Genomic DNA, 24,217 nt, shown 5'->3' with positions numbered 1-24,217 from the left:
AAACCTTCAAGAACCTTCAAAGAACCTTCAAGAACCTTCGGAGAACCTTCAAAAACCTTCAGAGAACTTTCAAAAACTTTCAGAGAACCTTCAAAAACCTTCAAGAACCTTCAAAGAACCTTCAGAGAACCTTTAAGAAATTTCAGGGAACCTTCAAAACCTTCAAAGAACCTTCAAAACCTTCAAAGAACCTTCAAGAACCTTCAGAGAACTTTCATGTTCATGGGTTCCCGGAGAATCGGTCCTTCCTGCTGAGAACACGGAGCACAAACCTTTTCTGGAAGACGGTTAATCCAGAAGAGCTCCGTGAAGAACCGCACACGTCTGACATGAACAGGAAGTGTGGCGGAGTCTGGCATGAGGGCGAGTTCCTGCAGAACCCTGAGCAGAACCCTGAGCAGAACCCGTCACCTGGAGAGACGGTTTTCTTCTGTTGTTGATGTTCAGATGTGAGGAGCTGCAGATCTGGACGACTTCATCAAGACTGAGGCAGCAAACGTTTCCTGAAGGCTGAGATAAAGGGGCGGAGCCTCTGAGGTGAAGGCGGTTCTGGTTTATTGGGTTTGTTGTGTAGAACAGCTCCATAAAAACCCTCAGCGGGAATCTGTACTCATAGAAAAATAAAGATTTTATTTACAGAACGGAGCAAACAGTCTTTGTTCTGGAAGCTTCCATGAAGAACAGCTGAAGGCGTTTCTGCTGCTCCTCTGAGGAGCAGCGGTCCTCCTGCAGGAGGAGACACTAACTCCTCTGAGGAGCAGCTCAGCCGTTCTGTCTCCTCACCGTTAAACCACACAGAGGTTTGTCAGATTTTAGTGGACCTGGTCACAGGAACACGACCAAACGGGTCACATCAGAACCTTTTACTGAAACAGAACCAGTGGTTTCAGAAAACAGAAGTTTGACTTTATAAATAACTTTTCTATAGAAGTAAAAAAATCTGCATATTTCAGATATATTAAAATGATATAGAATTATATATTTATAGAAGTCCATTGATTGTTGCTGCAGCGCCTCCTGGTGGCTCCTCTGGGACTTCAGCCGAGCTCCCAGTCCTCCATGATTCCAGCAGATCAGATGTTTGAGGATGAAGATGCTCAGTCAGAACCTCCTCTTTTGGTTTGAGTCCAGATGTGCGGTTCATGGTACGTCTGTCTGCGTGGTGAAGGTCCGGATGGCTGCAGAGTTCTTCCACAGCTTCATTCAGCGGGAACCACACTGAGCATGCTCAGTAGGTCATTCAGCAGGAACCACACTGAGCATGCTCAGTAGGTCATTCAGCAGGAACCACACTGAGCATGCTCAGTAGGTCATTCAGCAGGAACCACACTGAGCATGCTCAGTAGGTCATTCAGCAGGAACCACACTGAGCATGCTCAGTAGGTCATTCAGCAGGAACCACACTGAGCATGCTCAGTAGGTCATTCAGCAGGGTCTGGTGGAACATCTGGATCGTTCTGCTGCAGCTGTGATCACAACTCTGACCCCCAACCCTCTCCGCTCAGACTCCTCCTCCTCACTGAGCACCTCTGCCAGAGGGCGGAGCTTCTCCATGACTCCCTCTTTCCCCTCCCACCATCTGACGGCGACCTGCAGCAAAGCATGACAGACCTGCATGGAACGCCCCCTCCCTGAGTGAGCAGGATAGTGCTCGGAGGCCTGCAGCACAGCAGGAACCCCGGGGAGGGTGGGGCGTCACTTTGGGCTGCAGGCGGTGGGGGTGGGGGGGTAGACGAGGGCCACGTCGACCCGCTCTGAGCCGTTCTTGGGACAGATGATCTCGGTGAGGCCGTCGGGCCGCGGCTGGCTCAGCAGCTCACCTGCAGAACAGAACAGACGGTCAGACTCGGCTCACTTGAGCCCCCAGGTGAGGCTGCAGGACCCGAAATGTCCACCAGGTGGCAGCAAGGAACACATCCACTGCAGTTCTGGCTGAGCTCCTGCAGGAGGAGCACTGGACCCGCGGGTCAGTACAGGATGAGTGTCTGAGCATGCGCGCTCGGGTCAGCTCTGCAGGTCTGAGCATGCTCAGTTTGAGCAGACTATATAAACGTTTGCTGGTTAAAATGTAAAACGTTATTCTGGAGACGAAGGCCTGGACCTGTCAGCCAGAACCCAGGGCACAGACACACACTCCTCAACGCCTTCCAGATGTTTCTGCAGTGTCTTTATGGGTCCTTACAGCTTCTGTCACTCATCATCTTCATCGATGAAGATGACGTCCAGCTGCCACCTGTCAGTTGCATTGCCCCCCCCCCTTCCTAAAATAGCAGTTCTGTCCCTCTGAAAGTAGCTACCAGGTTAGGAATCCTGCAGCAGCTAAACTGGGCCGAGCCAAAGAATGACCCCCCCAATAATAACCAGTGAGTACAGTAAACCTGAAGACACCCCCCCCCCCCCCCCCCCGCTGCCTTCCTCAGAGCATTTCAGCCATAAATGGAAGCAGCTCCTTCTCCCTCTGCTTCATTTCCAGGAAACTCCTGCTGGGATGTTTGGACTTCTGCCTCCCTCTCCGACTCCCCGTCCACTTCCTGTGGCAGAAGAAGAGCTGGAGGCAGAACCTCCAGACTGACGGAGGCCGGTCTGCACGCTGTTGAGAAGATGTCTGACCATGAAACCAAAGTCAGAACCTCCTCCACCTCCCACAGGGGGAGAGCCCACATGAACATTCACGGAGGAGGAGAAGACGGAGGAGGAGGAGAACATGAAGGACGAGGAGAACATGAAGGAGGAGGAGAACATGAAGGACGAGGAGAAAATGAAGGAGGAGGAGAACATGAAGGAGGAGGAGAACATGAAGGAGGGAGGAGAACACGGAGGAGGAGGAGAACATGGAGGAGGAGGAGGACATGGAGGAGGAGGAGAACATGAAGGAGGAGGAGAACACAGAGGAGGAGGAGAACATGGAGGAGGAGGAGAACATGAAGGAGGGAGGAGAACACGGAGGAGGAGGAGAACATGGAGGAGGAGGAGGACATGGAGGAGGAGAAAAACATGGAGGAGGAGAACACAGAGGAGGAGGAGAACATGGAGGAGGAGGAGAACATGAAGGAGGGAGGAGAACACAGAGGAGGAGGAGAACATGAAGGAGGGAGGAGAACACAGAGGAGGAGGAGAACATGAAGGAGGAGGAGAACACAGAGGAGGAGGAGAACATGGAGGAGGAAGAGAACATGAAGGAGGAGGAGAACACGGAGGAGGAGGAGAACATGGAGGAGGAGGAGAACATGGAGGAGGAGGAGGACATGGAGGAGGAGGAGAACATGAAGGAGGAGGAGGACATGGAGGAGGAGAAAAACATGAAGGAGGAGGAGAACACAGAGGAGGAGGAGAACATGGAGGAGGAGGAGAACATGAAGGAGGGAGGAGAACACAGAGGAGGAGGAGAACATGAAGGAGGAGGAGAACACGGAGGAGGAGGAGAACATGGAGGAGGAGGAAAACATGGAGGAGGAGGAGAACACGGAGGAGGAGGAGAACATGGAGGAGGAGGAAAACATGGAGGAGGAGAAAAACATGAAGGAGGAGAACACAGAGGAGGAGGAGAACATGGAGGAGGAGGAGAACATGAAGGAGGAGGAGAACATGAAGGAGGAGGAGAACATGGAGGAGGAGGAAAACATGGAGGAGGAGAAAAACATGAAGGAAGAGAACACAGAGGAGGAGGAGAACACAGAGGAGGAGGAGAACATGGAGGAGGAGGAGAACATGAAGGAGGAGGAGAACATGGAGGAGGAGGAGAACATGAAGGAGGAGGAAAACATGGAGGAGGAGAAAAACATGAAGGAGGAGAACACAGAGGAGGAGGAGAACATGGAGGAGGAGGAGAACATGAAGGAGGAGGAGAACATGAAGGAGGAGGATAACACAGAGGAGGAGGAGAACATGGAGGAGGAGGAGAACATGAAGGAGGAGGAGAACATGGAGGAGGAGGAGAACATGGAGGAGGAGGAGAACATGAAGGAGGAGGAGAACATGAAGGAGGAGGAGAACACAGAGGAGGAGGAGAACATGGAGGAGGAGGAGAACATGAAAGAGGAGGAGAACATGAAGGAGGAGGAGAACATGAAGGAGGAGGAGAACACAGAGGAGGAGGAGAACATGGAGGAGGAGGAGAACATGAAGGAGGAGGAGAACATGAAGGAGGAGGAGAACACGGAGGAGGAGGAGAACATGAAGGAGGGAGGAGAACACGGAGGAGGAGGAGAACACAGAGGAAGAGGAGAACATGGAGGAGGAGGAGAACACGGAGGAGGGGGAGAACATGGAGGAGGAGGAGAACATGAAGGAGGAGGAGAACATGGAGGAGGAGGAGAACATGGAGGAGGAGGAGAACATGAAGGAGGAGGAGAACACAGAGGAGGAGAACATGAAGGAGGAGGAGAACATGGAGGAGGAGGAGAACATGAAGGAGGAGGAGAACATGAAGGAGGAGGAGAACATGAAGGAGGAGGAGAACATGAAGGAGGGAGGAGAACACGGAGGAGGAGGAGAACATGAAGGAGGGAGGAGAACACAGAGGAGGAGGAGAACATGAAGGAGGAGGAGAACATGAAGGAGGAGGAGAACATGAAGGAGGAGGAGAACACGGGAGGAGGAGGAGAACATGAAGGAGGGGAGGAGAACACGGAGGAGGAGGAGAACACGGAGGAGGAGGAGAACATGGAGGAGGAGGAGAACACAGAGGAGGAGGAGAACATGGAGGAGGAGGAGAACATGAAGGAGGAGGAGAACATGGAGGAGGAGGAGAACATGGAGGAGGAGGAGAACATGAAGGAGGAGGAGAACACGGAGGAGGAGGAGGACATGGAGGAGGAGGAGAACATGAAGGAGGGAGGAGAACACAGAGGAGGAGGAGAACATGAAGGAGGAGGAGAACACGGAGGAGGAGGAGAACATGGAGGAGGAGGAGGACATGGAGGAGGAGAAAAACATGAAGGAGGAGGAGAACACAGAGGAGGAGGAGAACACGGAGGAGGAGGAGAACATGGAGGAGGAGAAAAACATGAAGGAGGAGGAGAACACAGAGGAGGAGGAGAACATGAAGGAGGGAGGAGAACACAGAGGAGGAGGAGAACATGAAGGAGGAGGAGAACACGGAGGAGGAGGAGAACACGGAGGAGGAGGAGGACATGGAGGAGGAGAAAAACATGAAGGAGGAGGAGAACACAGAGGAGGAGGAGGACATGGAGGAGGAGGAGAACATGAAGGAGGGAGGAGAACACAGAGGAGGAGGAGAACATGAAGGAGGAGGAGAACACAGAGGAGGAGGAGAACATGGAGGAGGAGGAGAACATGAAGGAGGAGGAGAACACGGAGGAGGAGGAGAACATGGAGGAGGAGGAGAACATGAAGGAGGAGGAGAACATGGAGGAGGAGGAGAACATGGAGGAGGAGGAGAACATGGAGGAGGAGGAGAACATGAAGGAGGAGGAGAACACAGAGGAGGAGGAGAACATGAAGGAGGAGGAGAACATGGAGGAGGAGGAGAACATGAAGGAGGAGGAGAACATGAAGGAGGGAGGAGAACACGGAGGAGGAGGAGAACATGAAGGAGGGAGGAGAACACAGAGGAGGAGGAGAACATGAAGGAGGAGGAGAACATGAAGGAGGAGGAGAACATGAAGGAGGAGGAGAACATGAAGGAGGAAGAGAACATGAAGGAGGAGGAGAACACAGAGGAGGAGGAGAACATGAAGGAGGAGGAGAACACGGAGGAGGAGGAGAACATGGAGGAGGAGGAGAACATGAAGGAGGAGGAGAACACGGAGGAGGAGGAGAACATGAAGGAGGAGGAGAACATGGAGGAGGAGGAGAACATGAAGGAGGAGGAGAACACGTAGGAGGAGGAGAACACGGAGGAGGAGAAAAACATGAAGGAGGAGGAGAACACAGAGGAGGAGGAGAACATGAAGGAGGGAGGAGAACACAGAGGAGGAGGAGAACATGAAGGAGGAGGAGAACACGGAGGAGGAGGAGAACATGGAGGAGGAGGAGGACATGGAGGAGGAGAAAAACATGAAGGAGGAGGAGAACACAGAGGAGGAGGAGAACATGAAGGAGGAGGAGAACACGGAGGAGGAGGAGAACATGGAGGAGGAGGAGAACATGAAGGAGGAGGAGAACACGGAGGAGGAGGAGAACATGAAGGAGGAGGAGAACATGGAGGAGGAGGAGAACACAGAGGAGGAGGAGAACACAGAGGAGGAGGAGAACATGAAGGAGGAGGAGAACACAGAGGAGGAGGAGAACATGGAGGAGGAGGAGAACATGAAGGAGGAGGAGAACACGGAGGAGGAGGAGAACATGAAGGAGGAGGAGAACATGGAGGAGGAGGAGAACACGGAGGAGGAGGAGAACATGAAGGAGGGAGGAGAACACAGAGGAGGAGGAGAACATGAAGGAGGAGGAGAACACAGAGGAGGAGGAGAACATGAAGGAGGAGGAGAACACGGAGGAGGAGGAGAACATGGAGGAGGAGGAGAACATGAAGGAGGAGGAGAACACGGAGGAGGAGGAGAACATGAAGGAGGAGGAGAACATGGAGGAGGAGGAGAACACGGAGGAGGAGGAGAACATGAAGGAGGGAGGAGAACACAGAGGAGGAGGAGAACATGAAGGAGGAGGAGAACACAGAGGAGGAGGAGAACATGAAGGAGGAGGAGAACACGGAGGAGGAGGAGAACATGGAGGAGGAGGAGAACATGAAGGAGGAGGAGAACACGGAGGAGGAGGAGAACATGAAGGAGGAGGAGAACATGGAGGAGGAGGAGAACACGGAGGAGGAGGAGAACATGAAGGAGGGAGGAGAACACAGAGGAGGAGGAGAACATGAAGGAGGAGGAGAACACAGAGGAGGAGGAGAACATGAAGGAGGAGGAGAACACGGAGGAGGAGGAGAACATGGAGGAGGAGGAGAACATGAAGGAGGAGGAGAACATGAAGGAGGGAGGAGAACACAGAGGAGGAGGAGAACATGGAGGAGGAGGAGAACATGAAGGAGGAGGAGAACACGGAGGAGTGAAGGCTCTGAAAGACTTCCTGTGGCTTCATCTGAACTGGATCAAATCAGGATCAGACTCATGGAGCAGAACCGGATCAGAACAAACCAACCAAGAAGCTAATCCCATAGAGCAGCAGCGCCTGCAGGCATCCCATCATGCACTGGGCCTTCTGTACATGTTGGAGTTCTCTGATCCTCTGGATTATCCATCGGAAGATTACGAAGTCTGCAGATTACCACGGTCATTGAAAGCCTCAGAACGACATGCAGAACCACGACTCAGCACCTTTAATGAACTCACAGGTTTAGACCAAAGAGAGTAAAGCCTTAATGAGCGACTATGGAGGCCCTGAGTGTCCAAAAAGAGTCTCAACAATGGCGAGCAGCAGCTTCTCTGCTTCCTGAAACGTATCGGATCAAACAGGATCTTCTTGTCTGGAGATCCTTTATTCACACAGAAGGCAGAGTTTCTGCTGTCTGATGGGAGGAGTCACACTGCAGCCACGCCTCCTTTGACCAAATAAGGGAGGAAACAGACTTCTCTGTTTTCATTCATAACAGGAAGCTGCGAGGCGTTCAAAGACCTCAGCAGACCTGGGTCACATGTGGGCTCAAACGGGATTACAGCAGTGATGCAACAGAATTATCCGCCCCCCCGCCACACACCAAGACACCTGATTGACACCTGCATCTGTAACCCCCCCACAGGAAAACAAACACACCTGATTGACAGGCGACCCATCCCACAGGTTTAATCTCCACAGAATTCAGAGCACTGTAAACATCAGTACGATGTGTTCAGGCAGGTCAGGAAAATCCGGCGCTCCCAGAGCCTGAGCCTCCTACAAAGACATCTCTCTGTCCTCCAGACACACCTGAACTCACCACGGCAGCTTCAGATTAAACCCGGATCTCCTGGTGGATGAAAACATCTGAGCAGAAGCCACGCCCCCATGAGTCAGCGGAGGGAAATGCTGAGTCATCGTTAGGGCCAGTCAATCACCCCCCCCCCCCCCCCCCCCCCCCCCCCCCCGCTTTAAGATCTTCTGGAAGATCAGCGTCGAGTCAGATCTGATCTCTGAGGATGAAGGATGATAATCCAGATGATAATCCAGATAATCTGACGCTCTGCAGAAGAAGGCTTCAACATCTGACAGAACCGGGTCCAGAGGTTCTGTGGACCACAACGTCAGATGTTCTACGCAGGAAACGACTGTGGGCGGAGCCAGAACTGCTTTAATGTCTGGAGACTGCAGAGCCCGTTAGCCAATCAGGATCCAGCTCCCCGCTGTGGGAGGAGACACGGGCTCGGTCAGCCGAGGGGGCGTGGCTCCTGCGTGACCCTGAAAGGCTGGCCGCTCGGCGCCGGACCTTTAATCCCTCAGATCCTTTAACTGGATCAGAGCTGGGCGGTGAAAGTGCTGCTCCGTTTGGTCTGAGCCACTGCCAGGTTCTGTCCGACACGGGTCGGGTCGCTCAGAAAGCAAACATGTGACCCGTTCACATTTCCGGGTCTCAACTGTTGGTTCTGATCCACACGTCTGGATCAGAACCCACCCCAAATGGTGAAAATTTAAGACCCAATGCGCTTTACATTCAAAGGCCCTGATCACACACAAGAACACACACACAAGAACACACACATGAACACACGAACACACCCACACAGAGACATGAACACACACATGAACACACACACATGAACACACACATGAACACACACACATGAACACACACACAAGAACACACACACAAGAACACACACATGAACACACGAACACACCCACACACAGACATGAACACACACATGAACACACACACATGAACACACACATGAACACACACACATGAACACACCCACACACAGACATGAACACACACATGAACACACACATGAACACACACATGAACACACCCACACACAGACATGAACACACACATGAACACACACACACAAGAACACGCACACACAAGAACACACACACAACCACACACACATGAACACACACAAGAACACACACACACAAGAACACGCACACACAAGAACACACACATGAACACACACATGAACACACACACATGAACACACACACAAGAACACACACACAAGAACACACACATGAACACACGAACACACCCACACACAGACATGAACACATACATGAACACACACACATGAACACACACATGAACACACACATGAACACACACATGAACACACGAACACACCCACACACAGACATGAACACACACATGAACACACACACATGAACACACACATGAACACACACACGAACACACACATGAACACACCCACACACAGACATGAACACACACATGAACACACACACATGAACACACACATGAACACACACATGAACACACCCACACACAGACATGAACACACACATGAACACACACATGAACACACACATGAACACACCCACACACAGACATGAACACACACATGAACACACACACATGAACACACACACACAAGAACACGCACACACAAGAACACACACACAACCACACACACATGAACACACACAAGAACACACACACACGAACACACACACACAAGAACACGCACACACAAGAACACACACATGAACACACACATGAACACACACACATGAACACACACACACAAGAACACGCACACACAAGAACACACACACAACCACACACACACAACCACACACACATGAACACACACAAGAACACACACACATGAACACACACACACAAGAACACGCACACACAAGAACACACACATGAACACACACATGAACACACACATGAACACACCCACACACAGACATGAACGCACACATGAACACACACATGAACACACACATGAACACACACACACAAGAACGCGCACACACAAGAACACACACATGAACACACACATGAACACACACACATGAACACACACAAGAATACACACATGAACACACACATGAACACACACATAAACACACACACATGAACACACACACATGAACACACACATGAACACACCCACACACAGACATGAACACACACATGAACACACACATGAACACACACATGAACACACCCACACACAGACATGAACACAAACATGAACACACACATGAACACACACACATGAACACACACATAAACACACACACATGAACACACACACATGAACACACACATGAACACACCCACACACAGACATGAACACAAACAAGAACACACACATGAACACACACACATGAACACAAACATGAACACACACACATGAACACACACACATGAACACACTCACATGAACGCACACACACAAGAACACACACACATGAACAAACACATGAACACGCACACACAAGAACACACACACATGAACACACACATGAACACACACACACATGAACACACACATACACATTTACACACACACATGAACACACACACAAGAACACACACATGAACACACACACATGAACACACACATGAACACGCACACACATGAACACACACACATGAACACACACACACATGAACACGCACACACATGAACACACACACATGAACACACACACATGAACACACACACACAAGAACACACACACACAAGAACACACCCACACATGAACACACACACACACATGAACACCCACACACACACACGAACACACCCACACACACACATGAACACACACACACACGTGAACACACACACACATGAACACACACATACACATTTACACACACACATGAACACACACACACATGAACACACACACACATGAACACACACACACATGAACACACACACATGAACACACACACACACATACACATTTACACACACACACACATGAACTCCAGGCCTGGTGGGCTGACATCCTGCTGGTTCTTCAGAACCGGGTCTACCTGCTGCTGCTCACCTGGATCAGGTGTGTTCGGCCCATAAAAACCTTTGGGACCCCCCTAGCTGGTGATCATGTGGGATACGAACCCTGTAGGCCTGGAGTCTGAAAGCGGACTGTGTGCAGGTCAGGTGACCTCTTTCCCGGCGGAGGACTCACCTGGGAAGGGGTGTGGGCTTTGGGCGCCCCGCCGCAGACACTTGGAGCAGAGGATCTGGACCGAGTACAGCAGGCCGGGCCACTCCTGCAGCAGGGCGTCCAGCTCCTCCACCAGCGGCGTGACGGCCTGCCAGGCGGTCCACATGTTGGGCAGCGAGGCGTGGCTGATGATGGACAGGGTCTCCGCCTGCTGCCCCGCCCTGGGCGGCTGGTGGCTGACCACCACGGGAACCTTGCCCCGGTAGGCTAGGATCTGGTTCTTGCTGTCGGACCGATGCACCACGTGTCTGTCGATCTGCACACTGAAGCGCGCCAGCAGGCCGGGAGGAAACAGGAAGGGGAAGCTGTACTGGATGTGCAGCTGCTCCACCGAGAACAGGGGGCTGGTGGGCAGAAGCGGGGCCCCCGCCTGCGGCTCCTCGCTGCTGACGTAGCTTGGGAACTTGAACCACGCGGCGCCCCCGTTTGGGGGGGTGGATCGAGGCGTACGGACGCAGTAGCAGACCCCCATCTTCTGCAGCAGCTCCATGATGAGGTGGAGGTCCTGCTGCGTCTGGATGAGGGGGCGGAGCAGCAGGCGGATGACGCCGGAGGGCAGCAGGCCGTGCTGAAGGAAGGCCACCAGGTGCTGCTGCAGGTGAGTCACTTCCAGGTTCTCCCCCGTCTTGTCCTGCATGACCAGGCTGACCCGCCCCCTGCCCCCCCTCTCCCCCTCGGAGAGCAGGCGGTCCAGCAGCATGGACCGGTCCCTCTGGAAGAAGACGTTGAGGATGCCGATGACGCGGGGAAGGTTGTGGAAGACGTGCTCCTTCAGGGCGGGGCTGTCCTCGAAGTACAGCAGCTTCCCGCTCTCGTGCAGGTAGGACAGGGCGCTCTGCAGCCGCTCCTCCGTCAGCCCCGCCTGCAGGCCCAGACGGGCGGCGCTCCACCAGGAGAGCCACAGCTCCGAGGACTGCAGGAGCAGCTCCTCCAGCATCTGCCAGGACTTGGGCAGCACGCGGTGCAGGTTGGGGAAGATGTCCCGGTGCTCCGCCACCGACAGGAGCTTCTCCCGAAGCTTCTGGATGTTCCTCTGAGGCCCGGTGCAGCTGACGCTCAGCACCGGCGACAGGACCTGCAGCCGCCGCTTCAACAGGAAGTCCAGTTGAGCTCTGCGGCGGCGCAGGTTCCGGTCTGACACGCCGTAGAACAGAACGTGCGGGCTGGAGGAGCGCACAGAGAAGCCCTGCTCCAGAGCCAGCTCCACCTCCTCAGCCAGGCGTCCCAGGCTCCGGACGTCCGCCTCCTCCTGCAGGCCGATCCGCCGGTGGATGTCCAGCGTCTTCTCCTCCAGCTCCGCCTCGCCACACAGGTCGGCGTGCGTGCCCACAACAAACACCACGGCGTGGGGGACTTTGGCACAGAGCAGGCGCAGGAAACGCCCCACGTGGTCGTGGAAGCTTTTTGGTACGTAGGATTTGAGGTTGACCACGAGGACGTAGAGAGCGCCAGGAGACAGGAAGAAGGGTTTGACCAGGTCAAAGTTGGGATTCCCTGAAAGGTCAAAGACCATAAAGGTCAGTTTGCGATGGGCGTCGGCCTCCCAGTGCACGAGCTCCACCCCTCGGTTCCCTCCCCCATCCTCCCTCGTCCCCATCAGGCTCCGCCTCAGCAGCGTCTTCCCGGCGTCCTTCCTCCCCATCAGGACCAGTTTGAGGCGTGGCTTGACGGCGAGCTGCGACTGCGCCAGCTCCTGCTGGTACAGAGCGATGTAGGGAATGCCCTTCATGCAGACCTCGTATGGCGGCTGGATCAGCGGGTTGTCCTTCACCTTCCAGATGTTCACCCTGGAGAGCTTCCCAAAGTTATCGGGGAGAACGGCGATGTGGTTTCCCTGGAGAACCAGCTCCTCCAGGTTTTCCAGATCCACGATGGAGTCGGGGAGGCGCGTGATGCTGTTGTTGTCCAGCCACAGGTTGACCAGCCTCCCCAGCTGGCTGATCTCCTCTGGGACGTGGCTCAGCCTGTTCCTGCTCAGGTAGAGCTCCTCCAACCCGCAGACGCCCAGGAGCGCCTGAGGGAAGACCTGCAGCTGGTTGGAGGACAGATTCATCATCTTGAGCCTCTGCAGGAGGCCGAAGGACGGCGGCAGTGCAGACAACCGGTTCCCGTCCAGCATGAGGCTCTCCAGGTTCTGCAGGCGGCAGAAGGTCTCTGGCAGGGAGGCCATGCGCAGACTGCTGAGCCACAGCACTTTGATGGACGTCAGCCTCCAGATGTTGGCGGGTAGGGCCACGAACCTGTTCCCCGACAGGTCCAGCTCCTCCAGCTGGCCGAGGGCCAGGATCTCCACGGGGAACTGGCTGAGCTGGTTGTGGTCGGCGTCCAGCGCGCGCAGCCGGGTCAGGCTGGAGAAGGACCTGGGGAGGCCGTGCAGGAGGTTGAAGCTGATGTCCAGCTCCTCCAGGGCCTGCAGGGCTCCGATCTGCGCCGGGAGGCTCTGGATCTTGTTGTGGCTGACGCAGAGCTTCTTCAGCGCCCTCAGCTGGCCCAGACCCTCCGACAGAGTCCGCAGACAGTTGTGGCTCATGTCCAGCTCCACCAGCTGGCCCAGCTCGCAGAGCACGCGGGGCGCGGCCGTGAACTTGTTCCTGCGCAGCTCCAGCACGCGCAGCTTGTTGAGAGAGGAGCCCAGCTCCTCCGGGAGCTCCTGCAGGGAGTTGTTCCCCAGGTTGAGCGCCTCCACCTCGGAGATGTCCTCCGGCAGGACCAGCTGCTGGTTCTGGGCGCAGAGCGTGAGCTGGCGCAGACCGCTGCGCAGCTTCCTGGAGCGCAGCGCCGCATCTCTCCACAGGCGCGCCGCCTTCAGCCGCTCCGACCTCCTCCTCTCCTCCTCCTCCTGCTCCTCCTGGTTTTCGTCCAGAGTCCGCATGGATCCTGGGCATGCCTCCTCAGAGACCGGCGTCGTTGTGGTCGCCCTCCCTCCCCCGGGAGGCGCTGGTCGGTGTCAGGAAACAATGGAGGTCTGGACGGCGGCGGGAGGGGCTCCGCGGGGGCATCCTCTGCGGCTCCGCCGCGCTGAGAGCTCACAGCCGCCCCCCCGCCGTCAGCGCCGAACCCATCCAGAACCGTCCTCCGGGCCGCGAGGCTCCGCAGATCCGCGTCGGAGAGGATTTCCGTGGGTCTTCCTGGCAGCGCACTGCGTCAGCCGTCCACGCGCTCGTCCTCCTCCTCTTCCTCCCTCCACCCAGCGGGAGGAGGGGGAGGGAAAGTCCTCATCCTCACTTGCTGTTCAGACTCACTCAGGATTCCTTTCAGAACAAAATCCCTAATCTAGACGCTTCAAAATAAAAGCATCAAATCTGCATTTTTTTTTTTATAACTTCAAAAGATGTTCACACATGTTCACACATGTTCACATGAACAGAACAGAAATAATAAAATACAAAAAACTCTAATAACAGTAGAATCGCAGCCAAATGTCATAATATAATAATAGGGATTGTCATCAACATGCGATCGTTTAAATGAAATTTTCTGCATTTTTGTTTTTCATAAACTTTAGTGATTCAAAATATGAAAAGATCTATTAATTGAATTTAATAAAAAATGGTTTGATTTGAAAGAATTTGTGAATGAAACATTTCCCAGATATTAGTGTATTAATATCCAAATCAAATAATTTATCACCACAAACTCCAAATGATGTCTTTTTGTAACTGAACACACTCAAAAAAAGGAAATTACCAGCCAATTAAGTTAACGAAAAAGTAACTTGTCATTTCAACCAGAAAATTTTATGTTTGTAAATCTTACGTGAATGAATCATGTCGATTGTACATAAAAATAATCCATTTAAAAGTTACTAATTTCAATCATGTTGATCCAACATGATACCATTAAATTGGATGCATTAGTAATCGCAAGGAATTGTGGGATACCATTTTCTTTGTCTATCTGGGCAGATTGGGGTCTAAGTGTGAGTTTTTGTCCACGGGTTTTATTGTCTAGCTGTTTTACTCTGTTTTAACTAGTGATTTAAACTGTTATGTTTATTTTTTTTTTGCACCATGAGTTAAAGTTTGGTAGAGGATGAAGACCAACCCCCTTGTGTGGCAAACTGTTAATGTTCCAATACTTAACACAGAGTTCGCGGTTATCGAGCTCCTGTCTTGTGATGTGGGACTTTGCTGGGTAATTCATGTCTTTGATGTGAAAATTAAAAGACCCATTGGTTGTAACTTTGGAACAACATATCAATTACAGATGAATAAATAAAATTATAGAAATAAATAGAAATTCAAGTTAAATAAACTTAATTTACTTAGGTGTGACCAATTGAAGTGATTCAATTAAATTGGTTCAACTTTTTTCTTTTTAGAGTGAGCAACAATATCAATTTAAAGTTGGGTGCAACTGCTCTATTTAAATTAAATCAACTTAAATTTATTAGTTTGAACCTAAATACATTAAGTTGACCCAACCTAAATATATTAAGTTGAGCCAACCTAAATACATTAAGTAGGACCAACATGATTCATTTTTGTTCAAGTAACGCAATCTAATCATGTGGAAATCCTTTCCATAATTTTTTTATGTTCATTCAAAGTGAACGTTTTTTGAGTGCAGGAAAAGGAAACTTCTAAACAAGAACAGATGATCGACTGTTTCTATGGTTATATCACAGAAAGAATCTGCATCTTTAAAATCAGCAAGTTTGACAGCCCCCCGGTGGGGCCCTGCGTTGGGTTCTTCCGGCGCGGCGGGGGGGCTGCTCTCCTGGTTGGGCTGGGGCGGCGCTCTCTTTCCCTCCACGCCTCCCTGCTCTCTGGCTCTGGGGGCCTCGCGGCGGTCCTGCTGGCCCTGGCCTGGGTGGCGGTCTTGGTCGCCCGGGGGGCGGTTGTTCCCTGCCTGTTCCCGTGTGGCGTTGGGGGGATTCCGGCTGCCGCTGCTGCTGCGGTGGGGGTCTTGGGGTGGGGGTGGCTGGGCACTCCTCCTCCTTCTTTTCACATTCCACCATCCATTTTAGAAGAACATAAAAACTCACCTGAGCACAGGTGTTAGCTCACCTTTGCACTAACAGTTTGCATGACTGAAATATTTCACACTAGTTGGTTTTAAGGCATAGGTATGCGTGTGAACACTATCTGTTTTGTGTACATGTCGACAGGTGGACATTTTTGCAGCTAGCAGGTGTGTTGATAATATTTGAGTGTGTGTGTGAACAGGCCCCGCCCTTTTTGTACTACATTTGAACCGTACCGTAATGATTAACAACCAGTAAACTTGTTGCTTTATGCTGCTTCATGGTCTTACCCCCCCCTCTCACTATCACCCTCCTACCCCCCCCTCTAACGTCCCTCTCTCTTCTTCCCCTCTTTCCTTTTCCGTCCGGTCCAACACCAAAGATTTTCAATCATGGTTGAAATGAATAAAGTTTGGCCTCAATTACAAAAGGGGTTTATTCAGACATACCTTTGGTTTGTCTGAAGATTAATAACCCCTCTTGTTAAAGTAAAATATGTCCAACACAAGAGGCCCTCAGCTCTCATCTGTCTGCCCAGCTGTTGGACAGGACAAGTTAAAAAAAAAAAAAAAAGAAGTTTGACAGAGAACAGAGAAAGTTGAAAAAAAAGGTTTTCAGGTTGACAGCCAGAACCGGATGTTGTTTTGTTCTGTAGCTCGACTCCCTCCAGCACACAAACAAAGAAGTGAACACACAAATAACACAAACACACAAACATGATGTTACAGTTATGTCATTATCATTTTCTTACACGCTATTATCACCTTAAAATGATCGTCTCAGTTCCATCTTTCAGTAAGGAAACACTGACCTGAAAAGTTCTGATTATACAAGAATATGATGTTCCTGTTCGGCCTGATTGAATGACCTACTTTTATGTTATCAACCACCAATGAAACCAGACTGGATCCACTGCAGGAGGAGAACCGCTCTGTTCCTGCTGTCACAGAGCGGTTCTCCTCCTGCAGTCTAGCTAACGTTCTCACCTCCTTTGGTTCTTCTCTTTATCAAGGAAAAAGTCAGAACCCTGATGTGTTTTATTTGAATCAGCAGTGGAGCTCCATCTAGTGGACGCTCAGCGGAAGGACAGTCCAGTCAGTAGTGACGGGGACGCCACTGTGCTGTAGTGGTCAGCACTAACCTGTCCAGAAGGTCCTGGTTAAAATCCCAGCTAGGTTCTTCCTGTGTGGACCTTGCATGTTCTCCTGTGTTCCTCCAGGATCCCCCCCCCCCCACTCCATCCGGAGTTCCTTCCACATTCTCTTCATTCTGGAGGAACGCTGATGTTCCGCTCTCATCTGACCGGCAGACACGCCCTCGGGGGGGGGGGGGGGGGGGGCAGTCCTCTGTTCGCCAATGTGTTGAAGGGGGAGAACCCCCCCCTCCTGACGGCGCCCCACATTCAGTCTGGACTTGGGGGGGGGGGGGGGGGGTAGCGAGACGTTCAATGATCTCTCAGACAAAGTTTATTTTGGACGATCAGATCTTCATCACCAGAGTCTTCAGTTTCACCAAAACACAACAAAGAAATGAAACACAAAATCTAACACAGAACATCGTATGTACAGAAGGAAGTGATGAAGACGTCTCCTCCTCTTCCTCATCCCTGACTGTGGGACGGAGAACTTGGAGGCTTACAGAGCCAGGTGAGTGTTTTTAGAGCTCCGCCCCTCAGGGGATTCTCTATGGTTCACACCAACAATCAATGCCATGGTGCGAGAACTGGGGTTCCTCAGGGATCTGGTCTGGACCTCCTGATGAAGAGGAGCTTCTGGGCCGTGCAGCGTCAGCAGGTCGTTCAGTAGCTCACACATTCCGAGTGCAGACGGGTCTCAAACAACAAATAAAAACAATAAATACACTGCAGGGTCACACTGAGCACGCTCAGTAGGGGGGTCCTTCGGAGTTCAGCAGCAGGATCCGGGGTCCGTGTTGGACCGGATGAGTCTCCGGGCGGTTAGCGTGTGCAGCGACGAGAAAACGGGCAACGGGGGGAGGTGGGGCGCCACGGTGAGCTAGACATCATCGAAGATGCGGTTACGAGACGATGACATGGACAGGTACCGCCCTCCTGCGTGCCTGCAGACACATGCAGAGTGGGACACCAAGGAACGGCGGAGAGCACGGTTTCTAGGAACAGCCGTCAGTTTAAGCTCCACCTCCTCAGCTCTGCTTCTACTCACCTGCCAGACTCCGCCTCCGGAGCCTCGTCCGCCATGGTGTCGGCGTTAAAGTCCAGCGGCTCGGCGTCCTGCAGCAGCTCCATGCGGTCGCGGTCCGCTCGACCCGCCGGGCGGGAATACCGGGCCTCTGCAGACACGACAAGCGTTCAGCCGCTCTGACCACAGCCACCTGAGCAGAAGGTAGAAGGACTCACGCCTGGAGCCGCTGGCGCCCACAGAGTCCGAGTAGCTGGTCTCCTTCATCTCATGGCTGCTCCTGTTCCTCGCCGCGTGCTCGTCTCTCGGGTTCTCGTAGCGCTCCTTCCACTCCTGAAACACACACATATTGCAGAACCAGCAGGAGAACCTCCGCCGGTCTGGACCCAGGGGCTCACCCTCCGCCTGGTCTCTCCGTCCTCCATCCTCTGGCGCTTCCGTCTCTCTGTGGAGAGAAGAAAGTGTCAGACGGTGGCTCCGCCCACAGCCAGCGTTGCCACGGCAGCCTCACCGCGGCGTATCAGCTCCTTCCCCTCATCCGTCAGGTCAGAGGTCATCTCACTGTCGCCCATGAACTGCTGGAAGCCCAGAAGGTTGAGGCAGCGCGTCCCCAAACTGAAAAGGGGGGGACAGGCGTGAGCCCACAGGGAGGGAGGGGGGCAGAGGCAGACAGGTGAGCCTCACCTGAAGTAGGTGGCGATGCAGAGGATGACGATCAGCATGGGGTAGTAGATGTAGAAACCATCGGCGATGAAGGACAGAACCCTCATGGAGCCCATGATCTGAAACACAGGCGGTCAGACACTGCAGCACGAGAACACGCGTGTCCTCAAGGACGTCATGAACACGGACCGCACCACCATCGTGCGTGTGGGAAGTGTGTCATGAAGTATTGGTTAGGATAACGGATGTTACACGTATGACAAACAGGTTCTGGCTCCTGACTGACACCTACATGCACGAGTGTGCACGTGTTCACACACACTGCTGTATTATGGGGGGGTTGAAACAAGGACGAGTCACGCCTGGTCTCTCCTCCTCCCCCTTGCGTGTTGTAGACGTGTCCCGTCAGAACAGGCGTGTACTTACGGACGTGTACGCCGTCTGCTCCTTCTGCTGGTGGGAGATGGCCGAGTCCATGTGGATCAGACCCAGGAAGTTGAGACACAGAGGGGGGGTGAGGCGGCAGAAGAGCCTGCAGAGGAGACACGCTCTTCATCACTAAGCTCTCCTCTTCACCAACCACAAGCTCATCGTGACCCCCCCACGGTAGACGGGGGGGGGGTCCAGCCGAGTCTGGACAAGCCACCGCCCTCCCCCAGACCCAGGTTAGGGCTGACAGGAAAGGACCTGGTCGCCAGAACCGGGCCTGGCTCAGCCCAAATGATCAGAAGCAAAGCTTGTGGCTCTGTGGTGCCACTCAGGGACAGAGGTCGGGACGGACCCCCCCACGGCGGAGAGAAGCTGCCCCTCCTGGACGCCTCCATGGAACAGCATTCCAGGAGGCGTGTCCCAGCGGCCTGTCCGGGTTGGACCGGGAGGCTGTGGGATCCCAGCAGCGGAACCGGAGCGTCTGTGCTCTGAGAAGATGCAGGAACGCCGTCCCGACGGCGCCGAAAACCCTCCTGAATCTACGCCCTGACGGTTCCTCCCGACACAAAGCGTGTCGTGCACGTACATGCCGCTGAACTGCAGGCTGTAGGCGTCGGTCTGATGGTGGGACGCCAAGTAGTAGTAGTTGAAGACCCGGATGCGGAAGACGGTGGAGTACACGCAGGTGCAGAGGAAGAAGATGGTGATGAAGCACGCCATCTGCAGGAGACGAGAAGGTTCTGTCAGAGGAGCAGAGGCGGGCGCACCTGTGCACGGCGCCGCCATCACCTCGATGTACAGGTAGTTGTAGTCCCGCTCGGCCAGCTGGATGAAGACGGCGAACAGAGACAGGACGGGCCGCGTGCTGAAGAACGTGCACTCGGACCAGACCACGGCCACGCTGAACAGGGTCAGCACCACGGACAGCAGCCGGAAGAACCAGCGCTTCAGGAGGCACTCCCAGTACCACTCTGCCACAGACGCACGCAGTTAGCCGCCGGAACAGAGCCAGAACACATCCAGAACCAGAACCCACCAACGCTCGGGGTGTAGACGTATCTGCCGAACCAGCCGGTGGGTTCCGAGGACGGGAAGCTGTGGACAAACTGGCGGCTCAGGCTGGTCTCGTTCTTGGCCACGTCCTCCAGGTGGATGGCCTGCTGCAGGAGGATCTGCCACTGGACCCGGGTCCGGTTGTGTCTCTGGACTGCATAGATCACCTGCAGACAGAGCGTATGAGCCCGGGATTCGGTTCTGTGTTCCAAAAGAACTTCTCTGCCAGAACAACAGACTCTACACTGTCCTTCCTGTTCCGGTTCTTTCTCAAAACGTTCTCGCTTAGCAGGTCGGTTCTGGTTTTTGAGCTCAGATCCAGACCCGGGTAAGTCGGACCTGCTTGTGCAGCTTCACCAGGCTCCGCTCGGTCGGGTAGGTGTTCTGTTTGTCATCAAAGTCCTCGTAGTCGTCCATGTTCCTGCCCATCTTCTCCTGGTACTCCAGCGGACACTGAGGACGCAGCAACAGGTCACCACAGAGGACCCCGCGCAGGTCAAAGGTTACCGCCACGTGACTCCGCCCACCTTCCTCAGGATGGTTTCGATGCACTTTCTCAGAGGGTGGTTGTACTTTATGGACTCGCTGACCTTCCTGACCTCCTGCAGAGAAACAGACGGCATGACGGCCCAGCCCCTCCCTCGGTACCTGAAGCCCCGCCCCCACGCACCTCCATCACGTCCTCCAGGTTCTCCTCGGCGTCCGCCTTCTCCGTCATCAGTTTGGCCGCCTTGAAGTAGGTCTTGACGAGGAGGTGACCGTGCCGGGACGCGCTCCAGTAGGAGCGCGGGATCTCCACCAGGCCGTACCCCAGCAGCAGGACCAGCAGGAACAGCCCCCAGGTGTTCGCCGCCGTGATGCCAATGGTCTGCAGCTCGTACCTGACGGGGGGAGGGGCGTCATGCAGAGACGTCCCGCAGTGAAGCGGCGCGAGCCACGGCGCACTCACCAGGACAGATGCCACTCAGGATGGACGGCCACGTAGATGAGCAGCGAGCCGAATATGAGCAGGTAGGTCCCGTAGTAGATGGCGTTCTCGATCAGCGCCGTCTTGATCTTCCCGGTCATGGAGAAGCCGCCGGAGCGAGCGTACGACTGCATGAAGGGCAGCAGCAGCCTGCAGCACAGAGGACGGGCGTCAACCGCACGCTGGCGAGCAAAACAGTCCACAACCACACGGTGCCGCACACTGACCAGGTGAGGCACTGAGACGTCCAGTACACCACCCTCCAGAAGACCGGCATGATGCCTTCAGGGATGAAACTCCAGGGTTTGTTGCAGCGTCTGCATACGGGGGGGGGTCATTATACACAAACAAAGACCACAACCAGAACACAAACACAACCGGGTCTGGGTCCCATCAGTCAGCGCTGATCCGGTTAATTTACAATTTGTTAAGGATTCTGGACAGACCGGTGATTTATTTTGAAAAGCCCTGAGGTTAGTGGACCTGCAGACCACACTTCCTGTGGGGACTGGTGTGCAGTCGGATCCCCGACGCCCCCGTGCGCGCTCCCCGACGCCCCCGTGCGCGCTCCCCGACGCCCCCGTGCGCGCTCCCCGACGCCCTCGTGCGCGCTCCCCGACGCCCTCGTGCGCGCTCCCCGACGCCCTCGTGCGCGCTCCCCGACGCCCTCGTGCGCGCTCCCCGACGCCCTCGTGCGTGCTCCCTGACGCCCTCGTGCATGCTCCCTGACGCCCTCGTGCGTGCTCCCTCACACCCTCGTGCGCGCTCCCTCACACCCTCGTGCATGCTCCCTGACGCCCTCGTGCGCGCTCCCTGACGCCCTCGTGCGCTCTCCCTCACACCCTCGTGCATGCTCCCTGAAGCCCTCGTGCGCGCTCCCCGACGCCCCCGTGCGCGCTCACTGACGGGTTTACCTTTTTACGGGTGTGGCCGACATGTTGGGGGTGTGGTTAGAAGGCGCTGGGCTGACGGCGGGGTCTGCCTGGTCCTGGTCCTTCTCACACTGCCTATATATGGTCTGTAGACAGAAGCAGAACATCAGGACCGGTCCAAAGCCCTGCAGAACCGACCCGTGGCTGAACCCGACAACAGACCGTGCTGACATCCAGCGGCAGGATGAAGACGATGAGGAAGCACAGGTACCACGCCAGCAGCGTGCCGAACAGAACCATGCGCTGCTGCCTCCTGAAGTCCCCATAGCGGTGCAGCAGGAAGAGCGCCAGGAAGAAGACCAGGACGATCTCCACGCCGAGGGCGGCGCCGCTCATCACGCCACTGTGTCGCCTGCAGACCTGAGCAGAGAACGTGGTCACACCGCCATCGTCACATGACCAACACATGCGGAGCAGATGGCGTTGAGGAGGAAAACATGCCTCCTTCAGGTGAGGCTAAGCTGACACGTTTGTTAGGCCTCTGGCCTCACCTGCTGCTGCAAACATGCAGGTGAGTCGACCAGAACTACATCCACGGCTGAAACCGGACGCCATTATACACCTGTGCACGTTTCAGCCAAACACGCCAAACTCCTTCACACGTAAGGGTGTGTGTGTCTATGTGTGTGTCTGTGTGTGACGTGCATCGGTTCTGTTTAAGGTGCTTTCTGCACAGACGTCCTTCGTGGTTCTGGTTCTGCCTATAGAAATGATGTTTTTGGGAGTTCTATTTCTTCATGATCTCTACTTATATCATCAGTATTGATCACTAATCACAACCTGCAGCTCTAACCAAAACGTTCCAGCAGGGATGTTGGGGTCCAGGTTTTGAGGGGATTCGTGATGACGGAGAATCCGCTTCCAGGATCCCTGAGGATCTACGCCGCCGCCATGTAGACTTCAACAGAACCAGCTACTGCTTCAGGGAGGCGGAAAAGACAGGAAAGACCCAGACCGGACGCAGAACAAGGCGGTGGTTCCTCTGGTTCATGGTCGGGTTCGTGGTCCAGTTTGTGGTCCGGTTCATGGTCCGGTTTATTCCGTTACAGCAGAACTCTGGAATCCCGGACTTCCTTTAAGTCTACATCCTTAATTCAAACCATCACCTAAGGATGGCCCCGCCCCGGACAGCGTGACGTATGAAGGCGTCACGTACTCGGACTTCAGGGTTTCCAGTCCGTTCTCTGAAGAACCTTATTGGTTTTGGAAGTGACCTAAGAACAAACACTCTCCGTGTGTAGTTCACTGCCTCTGCGGCCTGTCGGACATCCGGCAGTCGGAGCCCGGAGCGGAGCCCGGAGCAGACCCCGCCCAGTAACAGCGGACGTCTGTGGCACCGACACACCGGGTCCGGGCCGGTCTTCCCCGAAGCAGCAGAAGAATGACAGTGCCCGTCCTCCCGCCGAATCACCAGAACCCCAAAACCCGAGCTCACCTGAACGTAGCGAGAGCTAGCGTTAGCTCGCAGAGCCGCCGCTGACGTGTCGGTGTTCGCGCCTCCGGGGCCGGTGAGCTGCTCGGCAGACCCGCTCAGAGACCGTTGATGCTCCGCGGTATCCTGGACTCCCTGACGAACCAGATAGGCGGAACCGCGTGACTCACATCCCGGTACGCCGTTCTTCAGGAGGATGACGTCCCCGACAGGCTAACTGCGGCTTTGCGCGTGCGCAGTCGGCAGGGAGGTCTCCCTGCAGCTGGTCAGAAACAGGGATGCCCCCTGCAGGACACCAGCGGGATTACACCAACAGGAAATGGCTTTGCACTCACGTGAACTCTGCTGTGTCACGCGCTTTAGTTCTGATTTGCTTTATTAGAGGAAATGTGGAAAACCAAAACGATGGTTTTCTTCTTAATTTAAATGTACTTGTTTATTTGAAGGACACGTGCCTTTAGGGGGCGCCACAGCAGATCCTCCTCCATCGAACCTTTTGCTCTGCACGCT

At 54.1% G+C, this 24,217-nt stretch overlaps 2 protein-coding genes across 2 annotated transcripts; both read right to left on the bottom strand.

Annotated features, from left to right (window-relative positions):
* Window positions 1-533: 533 nt before the first annotated feature.
* Window positions 534-14,425, bottom strand: mfhas1 (malignant fibrous histiocytoma amplified sequence 1). Its single transcript, XM_023960899.1, has 2 exons — window positions 11,068-14,425; window positions 534-1,820 (listed from the first exon to the last, which is right to left on the bottom strand). Exons 1-2 carry the CDS (start codon window positions 13,976-13,978, stop codon window positions 1,696-1,698), a joined length of 3,036 nt encoding a protein of 1,011 aa, XP_023816667.1. The 5' UTR covers window positions 13,979-14,425; the 3' UTR covers window positions 534-1,695.
* A 3,095-nt stretch (window positions 14,426-17,520) lies between these two features.
* Window positions 17,521-23,943, bottom strand: lmbrd2 (LMBR1 domain containing 2). Its single transcript, XM_004085271.4, has 18 exons — window positions 23,711-23,943; window positions 22,438-22,635; window positions 22,258-22,361; window positions 21,571-21,660; window positions 21,326-21,493; window positions 21,047-21,257; window positions 20,904-20,978; window positions 20,716-20,829; window positions 20,360-20,543; window positions 20,113-20,294; window positions 19,910-20,043; window positions 19,321-19,426; window positions 18,916-19,013; window positions 18,743-18,846; window positions 18,630-18,676; window positions 18,450-18,564; window positions 18,256-18,382; window positions 17,521-18,151 (listed from the first exon to the last, which is right to left on the bottom strand). The coding sequence occupies exons 2-18, from the start codon at window positions 22,609-22,611 to the stop codon at window positions 18,088-18,090; spliced, it is 2,097 nt and encodes a 698-aa protein (XP_004085319.1). The 5' UTR covers window positions 22,612-22,635; window positions 23,711-23,943; the 3' UTR covers window positions 17,521-18,087.
* Window positions 23,944-24,217: the final 274 nt, after the last annotated feature.

This window comes from Oryzias latipes, chromosome 12 (genome assembly GCF_002234675.1).
Source record: "Oryzias latipes chromosome 12, ASM223467v1".
Classification (NCBI taxonomy): Eukaryota; Metazoa; Chordata; class Actinopteri; order Beloniformes; family Adrianichthyidae; genus Oryzias; species Oryzias latipes.
The sequence above is the reverse complement of the archived record's forward strand: the minus strand, read 5'-3'. Positions and strand labels throughout refer to the sequence as shown.